Source organism: Nanorana parkeri, unplaced genomic scaffold (assembly GCF_000935625.1).
Source record: "Nanorana parkeri isolate BGI_ZX_2015 unplaced genomic scaffold, ASM93562v1 scaffold5, whole genome shotgun sequence".
Taxonomy (NCBI): Eukaryota; Metazoa; Chordata; class Amphibia; order Anura; family Dicroglossidae; genus Nanorana; species Nanorana parkeri.
In genome coordinates this window covers 5,782,955-5,802,127 of record NW_017306273.1, presented here as the reverse complement: position 1 = coordinate 5,802,127, position 19,173 = coordinate 5,782,955, and the positions used below count along the sequence as shown (strand labels likewise).

At 48.1% G+C, this 19,173-nt stretch overlaps 1 protein-coding gene across 2 annotated transcripts in view; it reads left to right on the top strand.

Annotated features, from left to right (window-relative positions):
* KIF1B (kinesin family member 1B) overlaps positions 1–19,173 on the top strand; it is a 132,936-nt gene that overhangs the window by 1,004 nt on the left and 112,759 nt on the right. For both annotated transcript variants that reach the window (XM_018552497.1, XM_018552506.1), the window contains exon 2: positions 18,957–19,145. In XM_018552497.1, coding sequence (XP_018407999.1) covers positions 19,040–19,145 — 106 coding nt within the window. In that variant the 5' untranslated portion in view covers positions 18,957–19,039. The remainder of the gene's footprint in view (positions 1–18,956; positions 19,146–19,173) is intronic.

Genomic DNA, 19,173 nt, shown 5'->3' with positions numbered 1-19,173 from the left:
GTGTTGGAGTCCAGGGATTCCTCCATCCCTCGTGTGTGCTGTGGCAGTGCAGTCAGCCGGCTCTGCGGATCTCTCTGCCTGTTCCTGCCTTTATGGTTGCGTTTCCCTTGGGTGGGCCCTGAGCGCAGCACATTAACCCCTTCAGGAGCCCCTCTAGGCTGCTGTGACGAATGGCCCACCCGAGTCCAGCTAATGCCTCCTCTTGGCTCGGCCGCCCTGATTCTATTATTTGTTTTTTGTTGCCCAGTATTTGATATTTTCTTCCAGCACAAACAGACATCTGATCCGTCATAAAAAGCTGCCGGGCCGAATGAGCCTTACAGATGTTTTCCTGGACTCCATCCCCGAGCTGGAGCAGCCATGTTAAGTCTAAGCCCAAGATGGCAGCAGTCTACAGTTGCCCGGCCTTGCTGCCTCTCCTGCCGGCGATCAATCGTTAAAAATCGGTCGTATTGTTACTTATCGTCTCCGATTGCCCCTCATCACCTCCTATAGGCTTTGGGCCTTGGCGCTGCCATCGCCATCTTCCCATCTCATACTACACAGGCGTGCTCTGACTTTTAACCCTTCAAACTCTGCAAATTTTTTTATCGCAAGTTAGCACGCTAAGCGCACCAGCCGGGAAAGTCCACCCAGCGTATGAGCATGCACGAGCTGGCGCGCGTACATGCCACAGGCGTTTAACGCAATGATTGTGCGGCCCGACCACCACGGTTAAGCAGACCAGATTGAAGCCCCTCCTTTAAATCCCAAACTTTTAGCACCTTATTTCCCTTTCACAGTAAACATTTCCTGACGTATCCATATCCCTGTGCGTGAGTGGGCGTTTTCAGCGCAGACGCGCGCTTTTTCATCACTCGCCGGCATCGCCATATGAATATTATCATTTAATACAAACTGATTATTTTAATCTTTATAAGTAACATTGTTCAGAATCTGTTTGTTGTTTTTTTTGATGATGTAATATGTCATCGTGGCGTTTAGATTGCGTTATGCGGCGCCGATAGGGCGTTCCGATGAAGGTGATGTTGCTGCACGCCGGTTTGTTTGGTTTGAGGTCACGTTGCAACATTGTCACAAAATTTGTTACAATTGATACATTTTGATTCTCGATGATGATATTTGCGTTTCCCATCAGGAGTCGCTTTGCATGTGAATCATGGCGCCGTTATGGTTACTGTACCGTAATGGAAGGAGAAAAATGTTTCTGGCACAGGATGATGCATTAGGGAAGGATGACTTTGTGTTCAGATACGGTGAGACGTCAGCTGTGATCTCACGGCCTTTTGATGGTCGGGAAGCGTTTGGTGGCCCATGAGGTTCCGGATTGGCCCGGCAGAGCTGTACCAGTGATGAGTCATTGTATAAGAAGCGATTGATCGTTTTTATTATTGTGTTCTGGTTTACGTAAAGCTCTGTGATGAAGCACTCCGATCAGGCCTTGGCTCGGCTTACTAGGATGGACGGTAATTAGCACTTACACCTGGCAGCACCGAGGCTTTGGGTTCAAATTCAATCGTAGCTTCGTCTCCATGAAGTGTGCATGTCCTCCCATGTGTGTTTTATTTTCCTTCCACACCCCAAAGACATACTGGTAGGTTATTTATGTTTCACCTCGATTTACTGCAGAGGGGGTGTGAGTGTGGTGGGGATAGAGCAGCCTTTAACAACTGGGGTGCCTTCTGGTTTCCTCAGGGATGCTCGAAATGTTTTGCCATGGAAACGCATGCTGCTAATCCCGGGTGGGTGAGATCTATTCAGGAAAGGACGGAAATTCACCTCAATTCAGTCCCGCTCCGCTTCCCACCCTCTGCCATTCTGCCGCAGCGTCTAGTGTGATGGTAGGACTCTGATGGAAAGGGGGTACTCTGTTGTGAAAGGGGGGTCTCCTGATATGAACGAGGGGACTCTGATGTGAAGGCGGGTTCCTAGTGTGAGAGGGGGGCTTTAATGTCAAAGGCAGGGGGTCCTGATGTAATGGGGGCTCATAATGCAAAGGAGGACACCTCATGTAAAGGGGGCTCAGAATGCAAAGGGGGACACCCGATGTAAAGGGGGCTCAGAATGCAAAGGGGGACACCCGATGTAAAGGGGGCTCAGAATGCAAAGGGGGACACCCGATGTAAAGGGGGCTCAGAATGCAAAGGGGGACACCTGATGTAAAGGGGTCATAATGCAAAGGGAGACACCTGATGGAAAGGGGGCTCATAATGCAAAGGGGGACACCTGATGTAAAGGGGGCTCATAATGCAAAGGGGGACACCTGATATATAGGGGGGTCATAATGCAAAGGGGGGCACCTGATGTAAAGGGGGTTCAGAATGCAAAGGGGGGCACCCGATGTAAAGGGGGCTCAGAATGCAAAGGGGGACACCTGATTTAAAGGGGTCAGAATGCAAAGGGGGTTCAGAATGCAAAGGGGGACACCTGATGTAAAGGGGGCTCTGAATGCAAAGGGGTGACTGCTGGTGTGAAAGGGACTCATAATGCAGAGGGGGGCTCTCGTGAGGGGGAGCCCTCATTTTTTTTTTTTTTTTGCCCGTGGTCCCCCCTTAATATGCATATCAGACCTCTATCTCAGATAATGGTTTTCACATTTTAGAGTGGGGTGCCTGAAGATTTTTCATACTTTTAGAGGGTGCTGTGACGGAGAAATGGTTGAGAATTGCTGAGATACAGATGGTGAGCTCTGTGAAGTGCTGTGTAATGCGGCTGAATCACGCTCATGAAAGCTGATTTTTGTTTTGGGTGATATGTGTCTAGGCCTCACCACTGCTATTTGTATTTTAATGTGAATTTTAACCTGTTCAGCTCTCACGCCCGTATATCCCCCTCTACGGACCAGAGCAATTCTAACATTTCTTTTCTCTATGGGCCTCACAATTCAGCAATAACTTGACTTCAGATAACAAAGTAATACATATAATGTTCTTTTTTGGTAGGCTGAACAAGGCTTTCTTTCCGTTATATGGTATTGGCAGAATTAGGGGAGAAGGGGAAGAAGTTAATAAGGTTTTATTTTTATTTGGAAACAAAAGTTTTTTTGTTTTGTACTTGTCAGGTAATCAAACTCCTTTTGTTTTTCAGATAAATGCAAAACAACAGATACTCTGCTTGTATCTACTCTGCTTGTATCTACTCTGCTTGTATCTACTCTGCTTGTATCTACTCTGCTTGTATCTACTCTGCTTGTATCTGTTCCTTTGTATTTCTCTTTCTCACTCCTGGACTATGTTAATAAACAATGTGTCAGACAGTCAGATTTTTTTAACAGTATTTGCTGTATTGACACAGGAGCTCCCGGCTGTCATTTTGACCGTCGGGAATTGCCGGTGTTCTGGTAGAATCCTAGACCCGTTAGAAATCTGGACCCTCACGTCACTTCCGGGGGCATCGGAATGGTGTGGAGGGGGCATTGGCTGAAATCACAAGTTAGCGGGTAGCGGGTCCATAAAATTCACAGACCAGCCAAATAGGAACACACGAGTGCCTGTGCGGGCAAGCCGTTAACTTTACACTATTCACAGCCAAGGCGGCTGCAAACATGCCACATGCCTTAATGCATAATCAAAATATACATAAAATACAGGCGCCTTGACTGTAAATTTTCTGGTCCCGCTTCCCTGCACATGCGCACTGCATGCCTGTGAAATTTATGGACCCGGTCACCTCTTCTGCAGTCCAGATAACTAAGTACAGGATTTTGTTAGAACATCGACAAGTGCAAGGGGTAAGAACGACAGCGGGGCAGAAGTACATACACCCTGTGTACTTCCATTTGGGTTTTTTTTGCGTTTGCCTCAGTGCCCATAACTGGTTAATATTACTATGTTGTTTGTTGAGCCAGCATACCTTCAGGTTGTGAAAACATTCCGGGCTTTGTAGTTCCTTAACAATTGAATGGCTACCGCCCTCAACCAGGCCTGAAAATATCCCAATTTGCATGCTTTCTAAACAAGACGCTCATAGATTCTATCAGCTTGAAAGTGCGTTTTATCTGGTCCCCTAAAGAGAATTGATCACATGGAAGGAAAGGTTACAGTGATGTTGAGTAGATAAAAAAAATGGAGGCATCACTTTTGCTGTCATTGATGAGTTGACGGCAGTGGGACATGTTGTTGAAATTCCTGAAATCTGCATGTCGTGAGCTCTTGATGCTTTTAATTAATTGAAATGTCAGGAACCAAATGAATTTGGCATTAGCAGTGTATCGTACATCCAGACACTGGGGAGCTGGCGGTACTCTAGAAGAATGATCCAACTGCCCTTGGACTAGGCCGTTCCCATTCATATTGAGGCCCATGGAGAGATAGACATCTGTGATCTGGTGGCACTTTATCAGGGAAGTCTTTAGGAGAAGGCTTATGGCTGCCACCCCGATGAGCTTCCTCATAGACGTTACCTGGTCAGCTAATGCTGGCAAAAAGGACCAGACCTTTCCCATTCATGTTGAGGCCTGTGGAGAGAAATATATATTTCATCTGGTGGCACTTTATCAGGGAAATCTATAGGACAGGGCCTTTGGCTGCTTCCCTGTTGAGCTTCCTCAAAGATGCTACATGGTAAACTAATTCTGGCAAAATGAACTTTCCCATTCATGTTTAGGCCTGTGGAGAGACAGACATCTTTGATCTGGTGGCAGTTAATAAAGGATAAACTATAGGACAAGGCTTAACCCCCCCCCGATGAGCTTTCTTTGACGTTATCTGATAGTAGCGCATACATATTACATGGTTGCCCAATTCTGCCAAAAGCGACCAGCCATGGGAGACCATGATCTAATGTCTATGGCAGGGGTGGAAAACTTAAAGGAGAACTATGGGGTTAAGGCTTTTCCCCATAGTTCTCCTTAGGGTAACGGGAGGACACAAACTAGCGTCCTCCCGTCACCCTAGGCTCTGTATACCGTGAGCTGCTGCCAGGATCCGCCCAGCTGCGTGACTGACAGCTGGCTCTGCCTATCTAGAGGCAGAGCCAGCTGTACCCGCTCCCTCCCCCGTCTGGCTGGCGGATCGGAGCGGGGAATCCAGCCCCTCCCCTGTCACGGCAGAGAGCCGTGACAGGATCGAGAGGTGAGCGAACGCTCCCGATCTACTGAGCCGACCTGTGACAGTCTCATTGTCAGGTCGGCTAGAACTATGAGGTGAGTGAAAAGCACTCCCCTCATAGTTCTCCTTTTAATATGGAATTCAAGGGCCAGTCTGTCCAACCTGGGAGCCAGCAGGATTTATTTTTAGTCAGCTTCATTGACATCAACCATAGAAAACCTCAAAAGATAGGTGCCAGCTATAAGTTTTAGGAAGCATTGGTGACCTGGCTTCTGGGATTTGTCTAGTCCTGGTCTATGGGAACCTGTAGACTAATTTAGTCTTTTAGTGATCAGCTGTATAGCTAAGTTCCTCTTGTCCTCGATCGGCCTGACTGGCTCCTGAATCCTCCATCCATTTATTCACCTCTGACATGCCTGTGGTTAGTGGTTATCCTTGTGAATGGCTACAGGCTCACTCCATCTGCTTTGTGTCCTTGTGTGCATTCCATGGCGGTGCATGGCCATACCGCCTCCGCGTCGCCCTATATTAACATTTGCACATGTGAAATTCCCGTCATTCATCGGCCAGCAGGCCACAGATCCGTTTCTTACACTAAATATCTATAGACCTGAAGATCTCTATCTATCACGCTAATCACAGTTCCTCCATATAAAGGATGCATTGAAGCATGGACATGGCCTCATGGATATTGGGCTGGCCCGTGATGATGGATAGACTGTATAAATAATATTATATACATGTTGAAGTGTATCTGAAGCAAAATAAGTTTTTTTTTTCCTGTTGGACGTAGTGAGGAATGATTAGAATCTCTATCAGTTTATTGCTGTCTGTGTCTCTGCTCAATAGGAGCTCCCAATGGCGGCATCCATACTCTGTACATGTCCTGATGACCATTCTCTGAAAGTGATCGGGAATCCTAAATCTTCAATTGTAACCAGAACAAGTTACAATTTGGGACACTTATTCCCGGTGACGACTAGCTAAGAGGGAAATTCGCTCATTTGAAGGGGTTGCCTCCTACTTCCTGTTGTGTCTGCAGGACAGGAAGTAAAGCTTTTTCTTCCCTGTAGGACACAGAGGGAAAAATGAGTTTTTTACCTTTTTTGCGCTATTTAAAACTAAAAAACACAAAGCGTTTGGCTTTAGATATATTTTAATGCATGTGATATTGGATATGGGATTGAGAAGCCCGTCCATCCAATCTAGGAGCCAGCAGGTTTGTTATTAGGGGGCGGCTCCATTGACAACAACTACAGGAAAACTCTGTAGTTTCTGAGGAGCATTGTTGACCGGGCTCCTGGGATTTGTGCATCCGTGTTTTAATGGCGTCTCTTCTTTGTAATAGGTGTGGTAAATCAAACGCCATTATGGTCCGCATTGCCGACACGTTAAACGGAGAACCATTGTTCTTCAAACCCACTCGGGGAGGGGCTGGGACTATATAAAGCTTGATGTTTGCAAACAAAAAGATGAGCAATAATTGGCTTTATGTAATAAAGACTATGAGAAGCAACACGGTTAAATGCAGTAATATATAGCAACCAATCAGATGTCACCCTGCTTGAAGTCACAGAGGTACAAGATGAATTCTGATTGGTTGCTCTAAGTTAGGCATTTCAAACTCAAGTAAAACCATGGGCCGAATGAAATGTAATTATTCTTCAAGGTGGCGCATTGGGCCTATCGAGGGCTACGCCTTCTTACTCCAGGATAAAAGACGTAGAGTTTAGCATTATTGTGACAGTTCTAGCTTAAATTTCTGGAAGTATCGAGCTGCAGAATTATATTACTATAACTAGAGAACAGCTGGCGACGCGTCTTGTCAGACCTTTGAGAGTCGCACTGTCATGTAACCCTTCACCTCTGCATTTAGGGACTGCCGCTGACCAGTCGCATTGCCTCCCCTCGTTATGATGTCATCACTGGAGTCTTTAAAGGAGAACTATGGGGTTAAGGCTTTTCCCCATAGTTCTCCCCAGGGTCACGGGAGGACACAAACTAGCGTCCTCCCGTTACCCTAAGCTCAGTATACCGCAAGCTACAGCTCGCAGTATACCGAGACCGCCGCAGCCGGGACAGATCCCGACATTACTGTGGAAATCCACCCAGCTGCGTGATTGACACCTGGCTCTGCCTATCTAGAGGCAGAGCCAGCTGTACCCGTCCGTTCCGCCAGTCAGTGCTGGAGGGGCGGGGGGAATCCCGTGAGTGACAGTCACGGCTCTCTGCAGGGACATGATCGAGAAGTGAGCGAGCGACGGTATGTGTTCGCTCACTTCCCGATCTATTGAGCCGACGTGTGGCAGTCTCATTGCCACACGTTGGCTCGAACTATGAGGCCGAGTTATTTTCACTCACCTCATAGTTCTCCTTTTAAGGCCCTCTGATGGACCCCATGGCAAACCATGGGTCCACCCACCAAAAAACAAATTGTAAAAATTGAGATGGTCTATAAGCCACATTATGCCAGAATAACAGTCCTGCCTTATGCGGGAGGTTGGTGGGTTTCTCGCCACTTGTTCATCTCAGCGAGAGGCCTCCCTGTCTATGATTATTATACTGTTGTCTTATGGCTCATTCATACCAGACGCTGCAGGGCATTTCGATGCGCTTTCAAATGCAAAAAATGTTTGGACAAGAGCGGAATCATCCAGTCATTTCATGGCGTTGCAGTGCCCTGTGAGGTCCTGAATGATGTGTTTTTGGATGCTCTGACCTGACATTTTTCCATTCAAGTCAATTCAGTGGATATGAAAAAGGAACCCCAGTTCTATTTCAATTTCTCAGCTTGGTGGGCCCCTAGAATGCAAATGAACTGATCTCCCAAAGCAGGCACTGGGCATCATTGGGCATCTGCGCCAGGCCTACCATTAAGCATAGATGCCCCTTTCCCTTAGCCTTGGTATCATGGCATTCCAAACTGTTTCCACTGCACAGGTTTCCAGGGACTGCCACCACTCCCTCCCCTCAATTGGAGCTCCTAGCTCCTTGGCATTCTAGTGCCGGTTGTTGGCCATTGGAGGAACGGGTATCCCAAAAACAGTGGTGCTGGTGTGCTGAAATTGGGTTACAATATCTGGTCAGTTCAAATGCAGATTGTGCTTAGTGGAGTTTTCCTTTTACTGGCCGCCAGCGAAATGACTATAATTATGTTATTATCTTGTTTGTCTGGAGTGTTGCTCGGCTTGTTTGACTTGTCTGCTGTGCGGTACTTTGACATTGTTTTCTGGGGGTGAAGGAAAGGCCGGGTGATAGCGCTCTGAGTCACACTGTGACAACTTTTCTTTTGGTTTCAGTTTTATTAGTTTTTTTATTAGTTTTGATTCGGATAAAGCTCGTTGTCTGCCAGCCAAAGCGCTTGGTCCTGGTTTATTGTGGAGCTTCATGCAGTCTTAAAACATCTTTATTGCATGAGTAAAATCTTTGCGTCTATAAACACAGATACCTTTCATGAAAAATATCATTGTTAAAAACCTGCGTCTCCAAACTGCGGGCAAATAGCTGTGGACGCCATTGAAATCCACACGCCATTTATCTTCCCACAACCATTGGATATATAAATTCCAGCTAGATGGGGCAGGTTGTGGACCTCCTGTTTCTGGACTGTCGCGGTAGAGGTCTGTCAACAAAACCCACCCCAGCTTTCTGATTGGACAATGATCTAACGTAAAGATGAAGTCAGGTTAGCCTACTAGCTTTATCAAACAATATATTAAGGGCTTATTCGCATGGGTGGGCGTGCACGTCCATGCAGAGACCTGGTTCCGGGTGGGACAGGTACTACATGCAATTGCGTGCAGCTGCCTATACCTCCCTATTGGAGGATGTGGCTGCACGTGGGATCTGCAGACCCAAACCTGCACACCTGGTGTGGGTCCAGTTGCCCTGACTTGAATGCACATTGTCTGCGTCCAAGTGCAAGCATTAAAACCCACACGGATGTGCAAGTTCAGGACTGCATGTAACTGCGTTCAGCTGCGTCCTCCTATAGGGAGGTACAGACCACTGCACACAATTACACAAAGCACCTGTTCCTCCTGGGACTGTATTCTCTACACTGGTGTCCAGGTCTTTGTGAATGAGCCCTAAAACTTTCTGTATTTGTTTTGGATCCAGTAGGGAAGGTTTAAGTGTCTGTATCCATGCTGTGAAGAGGCCCAGGTGGCCTTTGACAGTGGGACAGAAGGTAATAGGAAGTCACTGCAACAGGAATCTTTCAGTGGGGACACTTGTTCTGGTGGCAACTAAGAGAGGATTTCCACTTTGGAGGAATTTCTTCTCACTTCTTGTTGTGCCAACGGGACAGTTGTAGCTGGATGAAGGCCGGACGTTGGCCACCTTTAGGCCTTACGCCTGCAGCTGAACAAAAACAAATCGAACACCTTCCTCCATTCATCGATGCGTAAGGATACATTTTTTAATGCCAGCTATTGTATTCCGGCAACTGCTGCCCTGCACCTGAATGGACCCGGGTGTAAACTGGCGCACATCTGTTTACATCCGGCCTGCCATAGGGATACATTGCAGTCTGTGTTTGATCCGTCTTATCACAGGTCAAAAACAGAATGACGGAAGGCCCGTTTGAACCGGATCTTAGAGCTGTCCATAGACTTCAGATGGGGGTAGTCCATGCAGGATATCCTTAGAGCTGACCTGATCATTTTACAGTTTTAGGAGAGCGTGGTGGTGGCTTATTATGGGAAAACATTGGTGATTAAAGCAGATTTTACAACCTTTTGGACTGTTTATTCACCCCGATGACTGCGAGCAGTGCAAGTTTCCAAACCACACCGTGACTGGTTCTCTTTCAGAGAAGGTTCTCAGACAAATCACACATTTTATCCCATTGCACACCTTTGGAAAGCAGCATCTGAGTTGAGAATCAAGGTTTGGATTCTGTGATCCGACAATCGTAATGTGTTTAGGAAGATGTCGGCTCTCTGTCTGTATTCAGCCGGTCCAATGTAAGAGGTCGGACGAGCCTGGTGTATACACACGTGTAGAAGTGGCAGCTGAGAGCTCTTTTATTTAGCTGGATGAAGGCCGGAGGTTGGCCGCCTTCGATCTCCGTAAACAAAGCAGGTTGTCTGGAGATGCCGGGCACGGGATGAAAGGAGCGTCCTATATTTACCGGCTTTCTAGGAAGCTTGCCACTTCCTTTGATGAAATGTCGGTTTACTTTTATGGAGTAAGTATAGTGTATGAGTGAAGATTTGGCCTTCTTCTTTATACACAAGTGGCATTGGTCTCATGTTAAGCAGTCAAATCCGTTCAGCTTGGAACAATTTGCAGATCCTCCGGGATGATACAGGGCTGGACAAATCCCATGTCGCCATTGCGCCAAACTTTTGCATTTGTTGTCGGTGGACCCGGCTCCTGAAATGGGCAGACTGGTTCCCGAATTCCATAATGATTTCTCCACCCCTGACTGAAATCCTATCTTCGGGAACAAACAACTCAACCGTAATCACAGCGTATATAACTTCCATTGGTCGTCATTGCCGTCCTTCTGGATTTTTTTAGAGTTGCCAAATCTGTTCTTCTACATTTGGGTGTCGTAGTCATTTGGATGTAAGTGCTGCGAGTCTCATAGACCTCAGCGCTACGGTCACATCTCCACCCCATGCTCCTGCTCATTCACAAAACCAAGGCTGTGCTTTGTGAATGTACTGGAGGAGAGGGGGACGGAGATGTGACTGTAGTGCTGAGGTCTATGAGACTTGCAGCGGTTACATCCGAGCGGGCAAAGAAGTACAGCAAAGTTCTATAACATTGATAAGCAAACTCCGGCCCTCCAGCTGTGGTGAAGCTACAAACCCCATTGTGTGTCCACCTCTGTAAGTCAAGCCTGTGGCTATCACAGTCTGGCAATGCCTAATGGGATTTGTAGTTGCATCACCAGCCTGAGGGCCGGAGTTTGCCCACCCCTGGTGTAGAGTCAGGAGGATGAGAGGTTTGTTTTCTGCCAATGGAAATGATATCTGCTGTGATACTGGTGAGTTTTTTTGCTCCCGGAGTTGGACCTTTTACACAACAGAATAGACATGCCAGTTGCCGGTCTGTCGTGCCGTTGCTTTGGTTGCAGCACCTTCTTGGTCCCTGGCCTGTGATATACATAGCATATGACTTTTATATGTTTTTCATGTGCCGCATAAGGAACTACAACAAAACGTGGAAATGCCATAGAAACGTTCTCGTGACCGCTTCTTCAGGAGTCACAGCGTGGCAGGCACAGAGATGGAGGAAGTAGAGAACGACCAGACGTCAGGAAAATATAACATTAATCATTAGTGGAAGTGAGAGGATGATCTCATCATCAGATCGTGTTCCCCTCGTCCTGACTTCCCTCCCCCACCCCTCCTCCTCCTCCCACAGGTTCATTCATTACACTCCCTTTTTAGAGGTCAAATTCTTCACATCCAAAAAGCTGCAAAAATAAAGCATAGTAAAGCTGGTGGTGGGGATAGAATCCGGCTCTGTCCTCCAAGGATATGCATGTAATAACCAGGAATGTGACTATTGATGGTGGTGGGGATAGAATCCGGCTCTGTCCTCCAAGGATATGCATGCAATAACCAGGAATGTGACTATTGATGGTGGTGGGGATAGAATCCGGCTCTGTCCTCCAAGGATATGCATGCAAGATGGCAAATCTGTAGAAAGATACACTTATCCTGGATACCGGAGATACACTTGGATATCGGATCGGTGTAGTGGTTGGGTGTTGGTTTTTGCGTTAGACTTGCATTAGACCTTGGGCTGATGCTCGGCTTCCATTGAACATCTGTGCGTCTTTTGACGTTGTCAATAAAGCTTTTTTCCCATGTTATTTATGTATCACAGGACTCGATTCTGGAACAGCTGGATTTGCTTCCCCCCCCGCTCTGTTCTATAAAGGTCGGAGCTTCTCCCTATTGTTCTCATTGGGTTGGGGGGTCTTCTGAGGAACAGAGACCTCCTCCTGTGAGTTTCGGATGCGAGCTTCCCTGGAGAGTCCGGAATTCTATTCCTGGTCAGACATTCCCGCCGCCCTCCATGGGATTCCAGCTAGATTGAATGGCGTTTATTCCTGTGTTGTTTCCCTGGAAGTCTTGGATCAGATCGCATTCCAGGAGATCCAGGAAGTCAACTGAGGCGGGTCACATTGAAGAGGAACTCTGCATTGTGAGCTGAAACAAGCTGACCATGTAGCATCATGACATGAATGGAGGCGGCCATTGCTGACCTCTCACTCGGAGTGCCTGACACTTTCATACGTGGGGTCACGGACCTCAATATCATTCCCGCAGATTTGCAAAGTTGTACAGCAGAGGTAAGCAAACTCCGGCCCCCCGGCTGTGGAGAAACTACTTCAGCTGCTATGGCAGGCCTCTGGTACCTGGGATGAGCCTTCTCTTCAGCTGCTGTGGCAGGCCTCTGATATATGGTACCTGGGAAGAGCCTCCTCTTCAGCGGCTGTGGCAGGCCTCTGATATATGGTACCTGGGACGAGCCTCCTCTTCAGCTGCTGTGGCAGGCCCCGTGAAATTGGTGCCACGGCAGTGCCCCCTCACCGGGCTGAGTGAATGTGCGTCTCTGCATTCAATGAAGTAAGTGTGCGAGATTCTCGGATCTGACATATGTCCCCTGGGAAGGCGCTCCTCTTCAGCGGCTGTGGCAGGCCTCTGATATATGGTACCTGGGATGAGCCTCCTCTTCAGCTGCTGTGGCAGGCCTCTGATATATGGTACCTGGGAAGAGCCTCCTCTTCAGCGGCTGTGGCAGGCCTCTGATATATGGTACCTGGGAAGAGCCTCCTCTTCAGCGGCTGTGGCAGGCCTCTGATATATGGTACCTGGGAAGAGCCTCCTCTTCAGCGGCTGTGGCAGGCCTCTGATATATGGTACCTGGGACGAGCCTCCTCTTCAGCTGAGACAGCAGGCTCTGTGAAATGGGTGACACATCAGTGCACATTCACCGGGCTGAGTGAATGTGCGTCTCTGCATTCAATGAAGTAAGTGTGCGAGATTCTTCTAAATGAACTTCAGACTTCAGGATCCTTCAGGTTTTTAGGTGCAGGGGAGAGATAGTCGAATGTGGGATTGTAGATACACTTTCTGGTCCTTGTGAAGTGACGGAGGAGCTGAAGGACGTTTCCTGTGGCACATTCTCCCGGTTCTGCGGTCCCCGGTGCTGGTTTTGTTATCGGCGGCCAAGCAGGGGGAATGTTCATTCATGCTGACGGCTCCCTTTTCATGGTTCCGGCCTACAAATAAAAGCGCTGGGCTCTGCGCTGCGGATGAAAGGCCGGCCTGTGGGAGCTTTTGTTCTACAACGTCGCTCTTCCTTGTGACCCAAATACGGCTCAGAAAATTCCCGGACGTAATCCTATTGTGACAGAGAGGAGCGGAGGAATGTCTGGGGAGTGAGGGACAAAGGAGGACGAAGGTTTATGTTTCTCTCTTGTATGTTTGGGGGGTTTAGTAGATCCAGACTTTTCTTTTTCTTTTGTTTTGTTAATGAAAACAAACATTCGTCGGTGGCTCGCTGTACGTCGGTGATGCAACCGATCCGCACATTCAAAATCGCAATCATTTAGTGTAACGCCGAAAGCTGATGGGGTGGAAAGAGCTATATGATGCTGGACATCCTCCAGCTAGGAAATGAGGAGGGCTCTATCTGACTTTGCTGCAGCTTCTAATGCACATTGTGAGGAGCTTGCAGTGTGCAGTGATATCAGAGAGCAGTAGTAGATTATTATGAGTATTAGGGATGCACCCATACTAGTATCAGTGCCGATACCGAGTATTGGGCGAGTACTCCACCAAATGCTCCGAATCCGGAACTTCCGGTCAGTGGGAGATTTTCTCTGACTGGCAGTGACGTGAGGGAACATGTAGCCGGCTTCCCAGGCAATCAGGAAGCTGAGTGGCAGGTAAAGACCCATCTACGGGCTTCAGACCTGTACTGTACCTCCCAGCCTCATCTTACTATCCTTGCCTACGGGCTTCCTGATTGGCCGGGCATTCGGCTCGATGCTGATTGGCTGGGAAGCCTGCTTCTTGGCCAATAAACATGGAGCCGGCCAAACAGCATGGAGCTGCCTGCCCCGGTAATCAAGAAGCCGGTAGGCAGGTCATTTACCCGCCGCCCCGGCTTCCTGATTGGCTGTGAAGCCGGCTTCCTAATTGGCCAGATCGATGCTGATTGGCCAGGAAGCGCTTCCCAGTTAATCAGCATGGAGTTGGCTTCCCAGCCAATCAGGAAGCCGGTAGACTGGTAATGACCTTGCTTCCTGATAATGACCTGCCACCCGGCTTCCTGATTGCAAGGGAGATAAAACCCGGATGGAGGACAGTAAGATGAGGCTGGGAGGCACAGTACAGGTCTGATACCTCATCCCAGCACAAGGGAGATAAGACCTCCGGGTGGAGGATAGTAAGATGAGGCTGGGAGGCACAGTACAGGTCTGATACCTCATCCCAGCACAAGGGAGATAAGACCTCCGGGTGGAGGATAGTAAGATGAGGCTGGGAGGCACAGTACAGGTCTGATACCTCATCCCAGCACAAGGGAGATAAGACCTCCGGGTGGAGGATAGTAAGATGAGGCTGGGAGGCACAGTACAGGTCTGATACCTCATCCCAGCACAAGGGAGATAAGACCTCCGGGTGGAGGATAGTAAGATGAGGCTGGGAGGCACAGTACAGGTCTGATACCTCATCCCAGCACAAGGGAGATAAGACCTCCGGGTGGAGGATAGTAAGATGAGGCTGGGAGGCACAGTACAGGTCTGATACCTCATCCCAGCACAAGGGAGATAAGACCTCCGGGTGGAGGATAGTAAGATGAGGCTGGGAGGCACAGTACAGGTCTGATACCTCATCCCAGCACAAGGGAGATAAGACCTCCGGGTGGAGGATAGGAGGACGAGAGGCACAGACATATAGTAGAAACAATGACTGTGTGACTCTGATGGGATGGAGGTAATGGAGGTATCATCCGTGTTCTCTTCTCAGGAAGACAGTAAATATCGGTCATGGTCATCCTTCAAATATGACATGACAATCACTGCACAGAATGCCGTTTAGTTCCAGCGTGTGGAGTCACATGCATGAATAATAAACACGTCTCTGGTTGGTGCCGCCACTCCTGACCATGTACTGAGGCCGCGGAGTTTTTAAGCAGATTAAGTGACGTGTTTCCTGTGTGTGGGGGAGGAGATTCCATCTCGTGATGCTGTCCTGGAAGACTAATGGAAATAGAGTTACCGGTAAGTCCTAACTCTGAATTTTATTAGCGTGTCACAGACGGGCGGAGTCATGTGTTGTATTATTGTACTGCATATCATAGCATGTATGTAATAATCCGTGTAATATTTAACACGGGATACAATATTAGGCCGTCTGAATGTTTATAATGTATACTGGATGTGCTTCATAGTGGTTTTTGTGTCAAACTCGTGTATTAGTGAAGTGCAGAGATTTCAGCCATTGCAGAGTGTAGCCGAGTACATGGTCAGTGCTGCCTCAATGGAGTACATGTAATGGTGTCACCCATGATACAGCCATGTCACATGACCGCCGCGCATATTCTGTATGCCGGGTGTGATTCTCAGTATGTGTTCTTATTCTGTATGTACGGAGTCTACACAGTAACACTTCTCTTGTCCCGTATGCCGGGTGTCATCCTCCGTATCTTTTCTTATGCTACAAGGTTAAAGAAGAACTCCAGGCAATGAATAATTAACTCTTGCATTGCTCATTTTCCTCCAGGGGGCTGAAACAAAGAAGATATACTGATCCTCAGTCCTGTGGCTATGAGCATTCACCTTTCTCTCCCTCCGCTCCGGCTGTGGTATGTCCCGCGGCATCCTCCATGTCTAATGCACTTGCATAGACATGATGACATCACGGTGACCATTTCCGGCCTCTGGTCTCTTCCCGCCGTTGAAGCCCCGTACACACCGGCGTTCCATCCCTCCATGGTTCCAGTCATCACATTTCAGCCAGCAAAATGGAAAATGGCCGCCACAGTCACAGTTTCCTCCTTTTTGTACGATTTCTGAGGAGATTCTTGGAAACAATACGGTAGCAGCCATGTTCTCCTAATCCGGCGTGTTGTGCGGCCACGTTATGAGGAGAAGTCGGCTTTTATTACCAGCGGCGGCTGTTTTCAGGCCTCAGATTCTCCTCAGAGTTCTGGTCAGACACACACACACACGGCCCCCACAGCCCGGCCTTCTTTTTATGTATACCACAAAGTTATTTCAGCATAAAGGGAAGTGATTTATTCCTCGGTGGCGATGACATCATCGTGGGCCGTATATATGAAGCGAATCCCTAAAATCATTTTTGGCCCGCTGCCAAAGTTTGAGTCAGTGCTGCAAAGCAAAATGGCTGATTTTGGGCGGGTGGGGGTGGGCCCTGTGCGCCCCCCCCCCCCCAACCCACCTCAGTCAGGGCTCCCACTGTGTTGGTTCTTAGCACATTAGGCCTCAGTTATTAGGAAGGAGCAACTGTTGCCCGTAGCAACTGGATTTTCCTACACTGACAAAATGAGGATGTGAACGCAGTTCCCTTTTTAATGTAGTTTTAGGGCCCATTCACACGTGTGTCATGGCAACGCAATTATGCATTGCGCGGCACTGCACGTGCTTTGCAGTGACGATCATTGTGAATGGCGCTCCAATGCATTGTATAGTAGAGCGCAATGCAGCGCAGCACACCACGGCGCACGGTATATGCCCTTTGATAAAAGGGTCGCGTGCGTTTTTCTTCCATTGTGGTGTATTGGAAGACCGTTAATGAAAGGGACAACGCACATTAACATGTGCCATGAACATTAACACACCACAACACTGTAGTGTGAACGGGCCCTTTATAGGAATCTGCTCATATGACTAGCACAATGGCAGCCATGTTTGTTCCGGGAAGCAGGATTATGGCCTGGAAGCGCAATGGTGGGATCACGTCTGCTCATGTGAAGGAAATCTTTGACATCCTTTTGCAAAATTGTTTTCTGAGCTGCTTTGGCTAGCCTGTGGAAGGGTTAGACACTTTGACAAGCTTTTATTTCTGTCTGTGTCCCCGCCGTTGTCGTAGAGAAAGAAAGTGAGAAGAAATCCAAACATTTCCACTTCCTGTCAGAGCAATAGGAGAGGGGGAAGGGCAATCTTCTAACGGGGACACCTGTTCTTATGATAACTTCTGTTCACTTTGGAGAGATTTCCTCTCATTTCCTGTTGCGTCTTTAAGACAGGAAGTAAGGGAAAATAAAATTTACCCAACAGTACTCTTACAGCAAAAAAAAATGACTTGACATGTTTAACTATTTCCTACCCTATGACCAAACAAAAACATTTTGGCTTTATTTACACTTTATTGATGCCCCTTTAAGACTTCTGTCTGTACCAGTTCTTTTCTAATGTTTTACATCTCAAAATTCAACCTTTTAGGGCCCGTTCACACCAGAAACCGCATTTGTTCAGCTGCATTTGGGGCGCCATTACCTAGTAACGGCAGTGCAAGCGTGTTCTGCCTTTCTGCATGTGTCATAAATACACGTTGAAGCGTGCATGTATGACACGTGTTTAGAATGCATCCAGGGGTGAACGGGGCCCTAAAGTGCATCTCTAGACAAAACCTTTTTGTGAATAGTGTGGTGAGAGGTATGGCCCTCTGTCATGTTTTCATTGCTGTCATTGACCTCAATGGGAAGATTCACCCTCTCTATATGTACTGGTGACCGTTGTTACAGAGGAAGAAAGTGAGGCGAAAGCCAACATTTTAGAGTTGTCCCCAGAACAGGAAGTAAGAGGAAATCTTTCATTGGGGGCGCCTTTTTAGGGTGCAACTGTCTTAGGGCCCAGTCACACCATCAAGAGTGCGTTCCGGTGTGTTTGACCTCTGGAACGCAACCCAACCGTCTCACTTTGTTTTGGGGCGGGAGGGTGCGTGGCGGAGCATTAAAGTCACGTCCCCTGCCCGCGGTGCAATCGCCGGCAGCTGAACGCATGGCACACTGGCATGCAGTATTTATTGCAGATTGCATTGGACCGGAACGCAGGCACTAATGTGCCACGCGTTCGGGTGCCAGTGATCGCACTGCGGGCGGGGTCGTGGCTGTGGTGCCATTGCTTTCAATGCACCGCCACGCCCCCTCCTGTCCCAAAACAAAGTGAGCCGGCTGTTTTTCATTCCAGAGGCCGAACGTCCTGGAACGCACTCTTGATGGTCGCGTGTGTTCAGAGGCCGAACGTCCTGGAACGCACTCTTGATGGTGTGACAGGGACCTTAGAGGGGAATTGCCTCCACTTTGGGAGATTTCCTTTATCTTCCTGTTGCGTCTCTGAGACAGGAAGTGAGGGGGAAAGCTTTCATTGGGGGCGCCTGTTCCGGGGAAAGCTGTCTTACATGTGAATTGCCTTTTACTTTGGGAGATTTCATTTATCTTCCTGTTGCGTCCGAGACAGGAAGTGAGGGGAAATTTTTCTAATGGTGCACAGACAGCGGCAAATAAAACTGACGGGTTATAACCTTGTCCTACTCTATGCAAAGGTTTTGTCTCTCTGAATTGCGTGCTTTTTTTTTTTGCCTGCAGTGTTTTAGGCTGGTGACAGGTTCTCTTTAAGCTGCTGCAAGACATAGACTTGTCAGGTTGTGCGTGAATCATTTTTCTATATGGTGATATTTCGAGTGGCGCCATAGAACAGGGCCGTTGTATTGTGAAGGATTACCAGGCAGGGGATGTCTGTAGGGTCAGTGTTTTCTTACCCCCAACGTTGACTCTCCCCCCCGATACACAATGGCAGTAGGTAACAATGGCACTTGCTGTGTCAGCTGAGACGAGTGACGTTAACCCCGAGATGTCCGTATTTGTTGTGGGCATAATGTATTTATTTTGTATGTTCTTTCTCTTCCACAGAATGAGGACCTGAAGCCTATCACCCCCTCCAGAACGTCTATTCATCAGTCGGTATAATTGGCACAACCCTCCCGCTGACCGCCATGTCGGGCGCCTCGGTGAAAGTGGCCGTGCGGGTTCGACCTTTCAATTCCAGGGAGCTCGGCAAGGACTCAAAATGCATCATCCAGATGCAAGGCAACTCAACCAGTAAGTGGAGTTTTGTACCTACACCCTT